The sequence below is a fragment of the Theobroma cacao genome, chromosome 1 (assembly GCF_000208745.1).
Source record: "Theobroma cacao cultivar B97-61/B2 chromosome 1, Criollo_cocoa_genome_V2, whole genome shotgun sequence".
Classification (NCBI taxonomy): Eukaryota; Viridiplantae; Streptophyta; class Magnoliopsida; order Malvales; family Malvaceae; genus Theobroma; species Theobroma cacao.
In genome coordinates, this window is record NC_030850.1 from 27,288,777 (window position 1) to 27,301,639 (window position 12,863).

General features: G+C 36.3%; 2 protein-coding genes across 2 annotated transcripts; both read right to left on the reverse strand.

The window, feature by feature from the left end:
• Positions 1,738 to 9,031, reverse strand: LOC18613131 (putative E3 ubiquitin-protein ligase XBAT35). The gene is made up of 9 exons (XM_018121306.1): positions 8,472 to 9,031; positions 8,089 to 8,203; positions 7,781 to 7,861; positions 7,541 to 7,629; positions 7,355 to 7,446; positions 7,093 to 7,174; positions 6,453 to 6,552; positions 3,555 to 3,640; positions 1,738 to 2,688 (listed from the first exon to the last, which is right to left on the reverse strand). Exons 1-9 carry the CDS (start codon positions 8,592 to 8,594, stop codon positions 1,912 to 1,914), a joined length of 1,545 nt encoding a protein of 514 aa, XP_017976795.1. The 5' UTR covers positions 8,595 to 9,031; the 3' UTR covers positions 1,738 to 1,911.
• On the reverse strand, positions 9,204 to 12,027 carry LOC18613132 (rho-N domain-containing protein 1, chloroplastic). Its single transcript, XM_007050220.2, has 2 exons — positions 11,877 to 12,027; positions 9,204 to 10,608 (listed from the first exon to the last, which is right to left on the reverse strand). Exons 1-2 carry the CDS (start codon positions 11,914 to 11,916, stop codon positions 9,503 to 9,505), a joined length of 1,146 nt encoding a protein of 381 aa, XP_007050282.2. The 5' UTR covers positions 11,917 to 12,027; the 3' UTR covers positions 9,204 to 9,502.

Below are 12,863 nucleotides of genomic sequence, written 5' to 3' on the forward strand. Positions count from 1 at the left end.
AGATGAACAAGAATCCAATCCCCTCTTTCAGTGGCATAAGTTGCATCATGTCTCTCCCTATTTCATCTATCTAAGCCAAGGTCTAAAAATACAACCAAAAAGCATGCAGCTGCATCATGAACTGCCCTTTTCTTTTTGAAGAAATCTAGCTTACAAACCTCCAAAAGTAGGTTGATCACCAAGCGAAATAACCTGCCTAGGAAAGTTTCAACCAATGAAGTTGAGGCCCTACCAATCGTCTAGTAAATGAAGTTTTGGTGGAGATCTGTGATTATAGTTATAAATACGAAAGACAATGTTAGGGGAAATGACTGACAAGTCAATGCCCCTAGGCTACTGCTTTGGTTATACCTAAAAGTTCAAAGGGGTTGTGCAATGAGCCAAATGCTGAAACACTGACTCTTTTTCACTGGTTTGACTACTTGTTCATTTTTCAAAAACACATGCTTGCAAATCTCTTATTGCCTCAAGTCAAATAACATCATATCTGATTACATTACTTTTTTCCTTGATCTTACAATTTAGATAACAAAATATATATTATTATTATTATTATTATATATATTTGCAACCATATTTGCCGTACACGCCATGTTGCCAGTCTTCAAAGGACAGATGTATCAGCAATTGTGTTCCCCATATGGGGGATGGAACTATGGAGAAAAGTTAAGACTTTGAAGGACTCCAGTCTAATCAGATAGCCCTACTTTGCAGCTTGTTTTTTTTATCTTTTGGACCGATTTCAAGGCTTCATTTAGGACTTTCTCAATTGAAATATTCATACTAAAGCTTTACTTACAAAACTCACTTACCTTATCCTAATCCAAATCTTAAAGTGTCGGTCACAGAGTCATTCCTGTATAAATGAAAAAGTTTACAAGTTTTCTACTTCGAGAGTAAATGGTTTTGGGGTTCTCGTCGCCTACATGACTGTTCCTGAAGTTGATCTTAAATGTATAATCCTCGTAAAATATAATACATTTTATCTTAATTAGAATAACTGAAAAACCTATATACTTCAATTTTTATTTAAAAAAAAAATAAGTTTTGATAGTGAAAAACAATTGAGGAAAATGTAATGCTTCTCTCAGTCTAGCAGAACGAAACTTGAATGAAGTTTTACTGTAGCATGGACCAGCCAGAAGCTGGGCAAGCCATGTGCTAGTTATACCATCAGGTTCAGGAAAAAAGATGGAAAGGGTGTTTGATGTTGTATGGTGGGCTCCCTAAGCGCTTCCGCTTTAAGACTAAGATGGCAACTCCACCGGCCCGGACATCATTAAAAGCTTCGAGTACAATTAGCCAACTCCGTGCCCAGCTTATTGGGGAACTAGAGCCAAAGGAGGCAACAAGTATCCGCCTCGTATCTCTTGATTTGTCGATTTTCAGAACATCATATTTTCAGCTGGACCATTCAATCAGAAAAAATCTAAACATAAGACATCCTAACTCATAAACTAATGTATATATGGCATGTGGTCATTCTTTCTCAGCAAGAAATGGTCATTAATTAAATACTCTTTTTCTTTTGGAAGAGAAGGGTTTCTAGCAATCAAATTTCAATTCTAATAAAGGGGTAACATACATATTTCAAAACAGACCCAAAGAGGAACTTGTCAGGGAATCACAGGTAAGTCAGCCTCAAGTTACAAATCTCAAATCATATGAAGTTCCCCGGAATGCTTCGGATTATATAGTTTACTAAATAATGCTATTCTGAGTACATGGGCAGAAACGTTAAACAGGAAACACGACCAGAATTCAATATACTGGTATATATGATCATTCGAGTTCTGTACAATAAAAGAAGGGTCTAATTTCATTTACAGTAAACTTGATAATGTAACACAAACTTAAAACTTATCAATCTGTCATACACTAATCCCAGATCCATTATTGGATTTCCGCCCATCACACAGCATAGAGCCTTATAACTTGATCTATCTTACCTCGGCAAACAGGGCAAAGACCATTTTTGGCCTTTATCTCATTTAAACAAGACATGCAACCAGCCATATGACCACAGGGGATGCATGCACCTTCAATTGGAGCTTCCCAACATATTATACATGAGGAAGAACCACCTTGTTCTTTAACATCATTTGCGGAGGCTCCATAACCTGTTGTCACTGAAACAGGCAAATCAGCTGGATTGGGATCAATTGAAGGATAATGAATCAGTCCTTCATCTAAAACATCCTTGGGAATTGGTGGAGCAGATGGAGCTGAAGAGTCGGTAACATAGACTGCACTTGTTTGGACAAGAGGGGAAGGATCTGCGAGGTTTTGGACATGATGGCTCTGTTCACCACTTGGCCTAGAATCAGCCACACCCCAGTCATTGTAGTCTTTTTTTGTTGGTCCGTCCATCCATCTACTGTGATACCCAAGGGTTTGTACATGATGACTTTGCTTGCCAGCTGGCCTAGAATCAGACGCACCCCAGCCATTGTAGTCTTTTCTTGCTGGTCCATCCATCCATCCAGTATTACTTGACGCTGAATGTGCCTGTCCAACAGCAGGAACCCATCCATTATATCTTTCAATATGTGCAGAATTCTCCCAACCATTAGCACGAATTGCCCCAGAGCTCTGGTTATTATCCAGTTCTGCAGGTTCAGCAGCAGTCTGACGTGCAGTTGCTGCACTGGAATTTTGGGTATCAAGATCCGTTGCAGAAGGGATAACCTAGAACATTGAAGTTCATGTTACGCAAGATGCTTACTGCATGTTATTTAATGCATTTTATCAAACAAAATGAAGCAAAGTAATACTGTTTGTGATACATAAAGACCAACTTTCCAAACTAATCCAACATGACAAATGAGTTATTAACCCAAATAATCAACATCCCAACTGACTAATCACAGAAAATTCAAGAAGACAAAGTGCACTCAGTTGACTAACTTGATCAGTGAACAAATCAAAGATGCTAAATCAGAAACCAGACCTTTGAAGCAATCCTTTTTAACAGAACCAAATGACTAGGCATAAACATGTCTTTCATTACAACTTCAATTATATAGCCTCCATGACTTTAAGGGCAGCATTCAAAACAATTTACACCAAAATGCTGCCCAGAAAAATAATGAACTCATTTTCCAGTCATTGCTGTTGGCATTTTAACTCAAGCAGAAGCCTATCACTCTAGTTAAGATAATCAGACAAATGAGAGCCCCATACAATTACAATGAAGCAATTATCCTAGTTTCACAAGAATGTCTTGTGATGAAATTTACCTGAAATATTCAATACCTATGTTAGTTTTCAAATACACCTTTTTGAAGTAACAGCGTAACACTAATATACCCCTTAAAAGATAAAGCATCAGACTTCCATTTCTAAAGCTGATATATACACCCATCTCCATTGCATCTGCTCAGGTAAGATTTCTTCTTTTTGTAACAAATTAAATTTCTGCAGACACCATATATTATCACCTCTCTGAAGATTGATCATGGATGTATTTAGTTTCTTTTTTGCAAAAAATTAGACTGTGAATTTCAGCAAGATGATACGGAATCAACTAAACCTATAGATCCCTGAACATGTACCTGAGGAATTCCTTTGCATGCACCATATAACCATCGAAGCTGCTGTTTGTCCCCCTCATTTCCCGATGCAAGCTTGTATCGAGTTTCTAATAGATAAAAATGAAATGAGTAAGAAGGTTCAAACACCCAGAGATTCAACATATGAAAAGATTGTTGGTGAACACAAAGGGGAAATGACAAAGTCAATGTCTATTCTATTTAATCGTTACATTTACCACCGCCTCCACAGTTAAATTGTTGAGTATTTTGATTTAACTAAAATTCAAAATCTTGCATTCTATGTTTGCTTGATTTCTCTACATTTTTTTTTCTCCTTCTTGTTTCTTGAGCAATGTTACAATAAGGTATTAAAGCTTCAGGTTTGGTGAATCAACATTTCACAAAAGATGTCCAAAGTTACTAGTGTTATGGATTTCTCAATTAAGAAGTTTGATTGGAAGACCAGTTTTAATACAGTGACAAAGAAGGATGAAAGATATCCTTGTGTAGCAAGGCTTGATGCGCCCCTTTCTAGAGAAAGTGAAAGGTGACAAGATGACATAAAAAGGATGTTGAATGGGTAGAGTTAAAGGCATAATGTGTTAGCATTATTCAGTTTTGCATCAAGGATAACATTTTTAATCATGTTATTAATGAGTAATCCCCTTCAAAGTTGTGGGTGATGTTGAAAAAGATTTATTTGGTGAAAATCTTTTGAACAAGTTGTAGTTTAGGAAAAATTGTATCTCTTGAAGATGGAAGAGAGCGAAGACTTAATGCACAAATGGACAAGCTCGACATGATCATTGATCAGTTGAAAAAGGTTGATGTGAAGGTGGACAAAGAGGAGAAAACATTGTTATTCCTTGCACCACTTCCTAACTCCTCTGAGGTTTTTATAGAATCTCTAATTTGTGGCAAACATACAATAACATTAAAGCAAGCACAAGCAATGTTGATGTTCCATGAAGCCTGAAAGAAAAATAAGGAAGAGGTTAGAAATTTAATTAACTCACATTGGTGGTTAAGAGTCAAAAGAACAAGTCAACCAACAAAGGATCTAAAAGGCGACAAGTTTAGATCCGACTATGTTCAATGGCTTTGATGCAAAGGGTATGAGCATATTTGATGGGATTGTCTTATGAAAGCTAATGAGGGAAATTGGAACAAAAGTAAGCATGCTCTCATTACCAATAATGATTATGATACAATCCTCACAACTTTTGAAGGTTATACAAATTCTAAAGATGACTGGTATTTAGGTTCTTCTTGTGTCACTCACATATGCTCCTAAAACAATTACTTTGATTCGTTTTAAGAAGAATTTGACTTTGAGTGATAAGTCAATTGTGAATGTTATGGGTTTAGGACTTGTAAGAATCAAAATGCTTGATGGGATTGTGCAATCTTTGGTGGTGTGGCCTATGTCTCAAAGATGTGTAGAAATCTAATAGTATTGAGCCTTTTAAACTCAGGTATGGATATTCTGCCAATGGTGGAGTAGTAAAAGTCACACAAGACAACATGGTCCTAATGAGAGAGAATTTGCATAATGATTTTTATCATCCAAAGTGTGAGACTTTGAAAGTATGCGAACAGTCCATAAGCGATGGTAACTACTAAAAACAGGTTTTATCTACCAAGAAGGAGATGAAAGGTTTCCATGGAATAGATGATTAAGAGATGACGAAAAATCTTACCAATTCTGGTGAATTGGAGGGGTCGTGAAGGTCTTAATCCAAAGTCAATAAGTGTCATTGACTTGATGGTCACATATCTGCATTGGTTGTTAGTGAAATCAAGCATTGGATCATGCTTGATTCGCTATGTGTAGTCAAGGTAATTTTGAAGGCCAAAGGTTAGGAAAGTCTTGTGCTTGGAGAGTTCAAAATGTTGGAAAGTCAATGAATCATGGAGTTGCAATTGATTGCAACGAGTGGAAGAAGTTTGCAGAGTTTAAATTAAAGTAAAAGGAGGGGATCGTTGAGTTTTTTGGTTTGACTAAAATTTAAAATCTTATTTGACTAATATTTTACTTGGTATACAATATTACTGATTGTATGTTTTAAACATCTTATTCTATATCGAGTCCTAATCTTATCCTACTTTTGATTTTTTAGTATAGAAGTGGTTTTTTAGGCTCTGCAACTTGTGTAGTGTTTTGAGAGTTCTAGAGAGAGAAACACTATGTCTTTTACTCTAGGTGGAGCTAGAGTATGTCTAAGTGAATGTTCTTGTGAGGCTATTAAGAGTATGTGTACAAGGGGTCTAGAGAGATTTTATTGTATTTTACTTTCACAATAGTAGAAGAACTATTCCACTTTGTAGATGTAGACAAGTGGCCAAATCACATGAATTTTTGTGTTTTTTGTTTGCTTGACTTCTCAACGTCTTTGTTTCCTTGTTACTTGAGCAATTTCACAACATAAACAATTCACCAATCATAGAAAACTTCCAAAGCTGCCATGTCAATTTGGACAAGTTAAATACACAATGGTGGAGTTTGCCTCATCTTATTGATATGTAGGACAGAACAATGGTATGATAAAAGAGAACAAAAACAAAGTCATCAAACCGAACTCAAACATTTAATCAACCATTTTTATATTAATGATTTATAAGAAATCATGAAATACCAAAGCTGATCGGAATACCACAATTATGAGGCAAGCATGATGCAGGATCTTTACTGATGTGCAAAGGTCACATGCAACAGCCAAAAGAAGGAACAACCATTCAATTAATAAGAACCCCCCAATCCAGTGTCTAAGGGCAGTAAAGAACAAGAGGAACCATAACATCACTAAAGGTATTCTTAATCACGGTCAACTACTTATCTACCAAAATGACAATGGGCTCACTTACTTACAGGAAAAAAATATCCACAAAAGAAAAATGGGTTCAGTTCTAGGAAGTTACTGGTTTGATCAACTATGGCAAGTGATGGATCTGATTGATGAAATTTGGGCTCTTCAATTTTGGCCTTCCAAAGAGCAATCACTATGTGAGGCTGGGCATCCTGCTCATATCAAGAACCACTTTCAAATACTAATAAATAGATGGAGATATGAAATATAAACATATAAATTAGAAAAAATCAATATCTTTGAACTGAAGCTACAAACTTGAAGTCCCTGCAACACAACTTACTATGAAACTAGTAAACAAAATCCACCAATTATTAGCCACTTAATTTGGGTGCTACATTGGAGGTAAACCAAATATAGTTTTTCCCCCAAAGCGGATGTGTGCTGCACATCCCAAGATTACTAACAGAAGCATATAAAGCAAGCAGACTGATGTATGACATCTGCCCTTCTCGCATGCAAACAAGTAACTTAAGAAACACTGTCAGTAAAAATCATGCCTTTTCCCCAAAAAAACAAACTTGAAAGGAAAACCAAAAGGGGATTATGCAATGGCTATAGTAACTTCTCTCTCACAAATTATTTATATAATAATCCTAAAGGTCATTCAACAATATTTCCCAGGGGTCTAGGGTGAAGGTCAATGAGTATAGAAATTTTAAAGCATTGCATCAGAAGCAAGTAGGCCTAACCTGCAAAGTGGAATATATGGCAAGCTCAAATCTGGGAGGTTTCATAGGATTACCAGAACCACAAGGGATAACGACAACCCAGCTGCGAGAATGCACCCTGATCAGCAGACAAGTAATGCACTACAAGGAATTTGAACAATTAATTGTATAAAAATTTTGTAACGTGCATCAGTTATGTTCTAGCCATTCAATGAACTTGATTATGTGGAAAAGATATCAAGAAAAATGAGATAAATAGGCAGTAAATGTACATTGTACGAACATTTTTCTTGATAACAACTGAGGAGCAAATCCACCGAGAAAGCCTGGACCACGAAACTCCCGCAACCATCCACAGAAACAGCAAATATGATTCTGGATAGAAGAACATATGCATGAAGCTTTGAATAACAATATGCAATAGCAAGGAAGAATTTTGATAAATTACACTCATATCTCTCAAACATACCTCAATTGCACGGACAACATTTGTACATCCCTTGATTCTAGCAACCTCAAGTGGAGTATGACAATCATCATTCCTCAATAAAGCATTCGCTGAAAACATTAATGTCAAACAAGAGCTCATTATGCATGTAGCAAATACCAAACCAGATCATAGTTCCCACCCACCCCCCACCGCCTCCTCTCTCATTTTCCAAGAGTTAAGCAAAGAGCATCTCAAACAGTACTGTATAGGAAGACATACCGCCATGAGAAAGAAGCAGCTTAACAGTTTGCTCCAGGCCTCTTTTTGCAGCATGATGTAACGGAGTCCCTGCATTACGTCCTGCCAACATTTGCAGGTTAATTAAGGAAGCAGAGTTAACACAAGATATTATTTATTACACAGAACAAAATCAAAGTTTTTGCTGATTATGCACCCGGTTTAAAATGTTGTAAGCATGAATTGAGACTGCCTGCACTGTGCAACACAATATATAGCTTGTCCAAAGAGTTACCATTTATTTAAAAACGAATTACTTGGGGCAAATTATACAGCCTAGTGAAACCTACCAGGGCGGTAAGCATTGACATTGGCATCCATTTCAATGAGAGTTTTGACCACATGTATTAGTTCAGGATTCATGCATGCCACAATGAGGGGAGTCTTTCCATCTCTGTCAATCCACTACATTACAAAAACAACTCAGATGAAAACTTTCATTCTACAAAACACACAAATAAGGAATTATCAACCATAAATGATCAAATTACTTCTTTCCCTTCTTTTCTGTTTTTCCGGAAACAATAAAAGACACCCAGTGTCCAACATATCCAATAAACACTAGCCGAACTCCCAAATTATTCCCTAAAGGCCAGTACTTTATTGAATTTCCATCACATTTACCTTAGAAAGCTACATGAAATAAGGGAAATAATTAGTTAGGTGTATGCACCTCAATAGCAGCACCTTCTCTGCAAAGAGCTTTAATAGCGTCCACGTTTCCAGCACTTGCAGCCTGATAAAGCAACTCGTCTTTGGATTGCTGGTCGCCCATCGTATCAAGTTTCTGACCCATCAACGAGATTTTAACAAAGTGAAGATAACCCACAAATTTTTTCAAGCAAAAAAGTGAATTATAGAAAGGCACGGAATTTTAGAGGGTACGTTTTAGCTCCTATAAAACAACAATCAGCTATCGGGCTTCTTTTTTTTTTTTCTGGGGTTGGGGGGGAGGGGGGGTTTGTCTTTTTCGTGTGAGTCAATGAGAAGCTTTCAGTATCAAGCCTTGAAGGAAACAAATGTAGAAGAGTCAGTGGCAAACGATTTCTGAGAGGAAACTTCCGAAAATCTTGAAATTTTGTGTTTTATCAATGTGAGGACACTGAGAAACAGAGAGTTGAGAGGAGACTTTTGTCAGATTAATGGGTAGTGATATGGTGAGGACTGCTCACCCCAAACGAGCCACGTAGATCTTCATGGGATTTCGGACACTTTCTCCCAATACAATGGATGCTGTTGTTTTCTTTGTTTCGAGCTGATCAAAATCCTTATTATTACCAGTACTACACATTAGATATTTTACGAGATAAAATTTTCTTTTTACATTATCTAAAGTTTTTACTTTTTAACGAGTTTAGCTTAACAGGCAATTACAATTACCGAGAATTACCGCACAATGAAGACATTAGGAGTAGGGTCCCATTGATTATCTAAGCAAAACGAGTCTAGGACTAAATTTTTTAGTCACCCCGAGTGTTCAAGCGTGTTGAGTACATATAAAACAGGAGATTGACTTCTAGAAAAGACTTCAAAACATTGCACAAGGGTAACTGACAGAACTATATCTAAACATCCATAACTAGTCAGCCTCTTGGGAGGATATTTTGGCATGTAATACATTTAAACATACACAGAAAGTACTAATGAAAACCAAAAAGTGCATCTCAACTATCAAAATGCAGGTGATCTTTCCTCCATCACTAATTAGAATGAGCTACTACTCAGCAACTCCACCAAATTGGCCTTCTTCATCTTGGAGAATCCCTTCAAACCACGAGACTTCGCAAGTGCCCTGAGTTCTGGTAGCTTCAATGCACTCAAATCCTCATGTCCAATCTGCTGTTCCCTGTCCTCCTCATCAATATCAGAAGATTCATCCTCTGAAAACTCATCCAACGCATCAGGATCTTGATAAATTGACTCAGGCTCCAGCCCTGGCTCAGTTTCAGACTCTGAATCCTCCTCCAATTCAGGCACGTGATCAGGTGCAGGAGATGACTTGGCTGAACTCAAATTTCTCTTCCCATCTGAATTTCCATGTTCGACAGAATTGACAGTCTCCTCACTGGAATAAATCGGCTGATATTTCATTTGTGGGACAGGTGACTTCCGTCGGAAATTTGATGCTGGTCTGCTTAAAGTAGGGGCATAAGGTTCTTTGGCCTCACTCCTCACTCTATCATTTGAATCAAAGAATCTGGAGCCTTTATCTTCATTGGAAGATCCATTCACTTCTGGCTGATCCAAACTTAGGTCTCTGCTACTGCCAATGCTGTTTTTTCCCTTGCCTTGTTCAACTGAGTGTTTCCTCAATAGCTTAAGGAGAGAATCAACTGTTTCACTCTCTTTACCTTTTCCCTGCGAGGCTTCAGTTTTTTTAGCTTCTTTAGCCACAGCTCTTTCTCGAAGTTGAGTTTGGACCTTCCTGAAAAGCTCCACAATCTCCTTTTCTCTTGGACCAGGGACTGCAGTGGCTTGGAATTTTGTGGAACCGGAGAGGGAGAGTAATGGCCCATTTTTTGAAGATAACATTTCAGATTCATCTATACTTTCAAAGTTCTCTCTGTCTTCATTTTGCCTATTCCTCCCTCGAAAACCATGCCTTTGCCTTGAGAAGTCTGGGTTTCTCCTGTGACCACTAGAACCTGCTCTGCACACAAAAGATATCTCCTTGGAACCGCATTTCAAAGATCTGATTTTCACCTGTGAACAAATTCTGTGGTCTCTACGTGAAGAGCCAGGAGATAGAGTCACTGCTCTTCCAGAAATACCTGAACAGGAGAGATATCTACATTCTGTTGTTCCATAACCTACAAGAAAATCAGTACCATTTAAGGAAAAAAATTAAAGAATAATAAAAACATAATTTAAGAAGCAAGACTATTTTGAGCATATTTCTTTACCCTGTGGCACACTTGCCCAAAAATCCAAATGACCAAAAACAACCAATTAATAACACACACCAACAATCTAGCCCAGTAGATACCTTATACAAATCCCACTACCAACATCAATCTTCACAAATTTGCAATAATGCAATCACTTTAAACAGGAAAAAATGAAATTGAACTTTCTCTGGGAACAAATCTAAGCATGCTTGTTAAACTAATCTTGTCAAACAGCTTCTTAGATAAGCAACAAATAAAAAGAATGAAAAGCACCAAAAGTAACCAACCCTTTTCTGAGCAGATGCTCAGAAATATAACAAAGGTCTACTTGTGCTATGTAGACAATATAAAATACAAACTTCAATGTTAGCTAAAGGCTTATTTTCCAACTGGCCATGCATTCTTTTAAAGGCTGCGTACATTACATTGTCCTCAACTTTCAGCTCTATGACTCCAAGCATGCTTTATGTTTTATAAACTAATGCTGATAATAAAAGCTTACTGCATTATCTTTTCATGTGCTTCAAAAAAACCATATAAAAACCACCAATCAATCATTACCAACTTAGCTGCTTTTGCTAATACCAAATCACTGCTGCTATTCCACCAATCCTCTACACCCAACACTACCACTGTGACAAATCCAAGATCATTTACCCCCATGTCACCAGAGGAGGGATGCTGTGAAACCAGCAAATCAAGACATGAGTGTCTCCTTCTCTAGCTAATCATTAATGGAAATTACCAATTGGGGATGCTAAAATCAAATGCATAATTCACTAATTTTTCTTCTCCCAAAAATGCAATTAAAAAATCAGAGAAAGAAAACCATAACTCAATTCAGCAACCTCCCAAACAACAAGAATATAGACCTAAACAAATTTAATAAGTCAAACTTAATTATCTTTAAACCAATTCAGAGAAGCCAGCATAAATACTCAAGATAATCTAAGAATTATATTAATAACGGTTAAGCAGAATTAAAAGAAAAAATGGGCAAGCTGAGATAAGTCAAAAGAAAGCAATGAAAAGTATGAAAACCCCAAAGCGGAGCTCTGCTCAATAAAAAAAACCATTTGAGCCCTCGACCTCGAAAGAGCAAACATTTCCTTTCATTTCATTTCTCACGTTTCCTTGGAAACCAAAGAGAAAGGAAAGGCCCCAAGAGAAAACAACGAAGAGAAATTTACCAGGAATGTTATTGGAAACGAGATAAAGTGCATGCGACATGAGTTGGAGAGTTGTGCTGAAGGTTCAAAAGAGAGCGTCGTAGCAGTTTTGCATTCTCTTGGGAGGGTTTCTGGGTTTTTAACGAGGTTTTCACTGTTTGCTATAAATTATATAGGCCATTGATAAGGGACTTGCTCGATAATTGTCATTTGTTTATGGGCAAATACTGGATTAAGGGATTGAGGGATGGTCCGGAGGCCTGAAACTGGGCCGAATCAGGCCTCGTAAGTGTATCTCTGAAAAAGAAAGAAATAAAGAGGATTACCTGCCTTGTCCTGCATGCTCGTCTCTACTCTCTAGGATGCTTAAAAGCTTAAAATATCATATCTCATTGCTTTCTTTCTAACACTAATCTCATGTTTGATTCATAAAATAGACAAAAATATAATAAAATAATTATTTTATAAAAATAAAATAAAATAAGAATAGAATAGAATAATTATTACTTTATTTGATATAGTGAATGAAATAGATGAGGAATTGCTATTATAACTTATTGTAGTGTTTGGTTGGTAGAAATAATATTGAAATAAAAAACGAATAGGTGATAAAAAGATAAAAATAACCTTGATCATATTAACATTTATTTTCATAAAAAATAAAATTATCTTTATTATAATTTAAATACCTAATTTATCCCAATAGACAATTATCCATTACAATTATATTTTATCCCAATTACTAAAAATAATTATAATTTAATAACATATTTTTATAAATGGATAATTATTCTAAAATATAATTTAATTATATTATATTTTATCCATCATAATCAATTAAATTTTGTGTATAAAATTTTATTTTTAGTAAATTCCTCACATATTATGAATCATTTTCAAAATATTTCATAGACAAAATATTGGAGAATAAATATTTGGAAAAAAAACCGACAAAACAAGTAGAAGTAGAAAATAATGTTTTTGATATTTAAATAGAAAATCAAATCT

What these genes read in the sequence shown, in the direction of transcription:
- LOC18613131 (XM_018121306.1), bottom strand. Translation starts at nt 8,594, where the DNA reads ATGGGTCAGAAACTTGATACGATGGGCGACCAGCAATCCAAAGACGAG. An exon ending in ATGTTGTCCGTGCAATTGAG is followed by an intron (nt 7,447 to 7,540) that starts GTATGTTTGAGA and finishes TCTTCTATCCAG; the next exon opens with AATCATATTTGCTGTTTCTG. An exon ending in CATGCAAAGGAATTCCTCAG is followed by an intron (nt 2,689 to 3,554) that starts GTACATGTTCAG and finishes TCAATGTTCTAG; the next exon opens with GTTATCCCTTCTGCAACGGA.
- LOC18613132 (XM_007050220.2), bottom strand. Translation starts at nt 11,916, where the DNA reads ATGTCGCATGCACTTTATCTCGTTTCCAATAACATTCCTG. An exon ending in CGTTTCCAATAACATTCCTG is followed by an intron (nt 10,609 to 11,876) that starts GTAAATTTCTCT and finishes ATTTTCTTGTAG; the next exon opens with GTTATGGAACAACAGAATGT.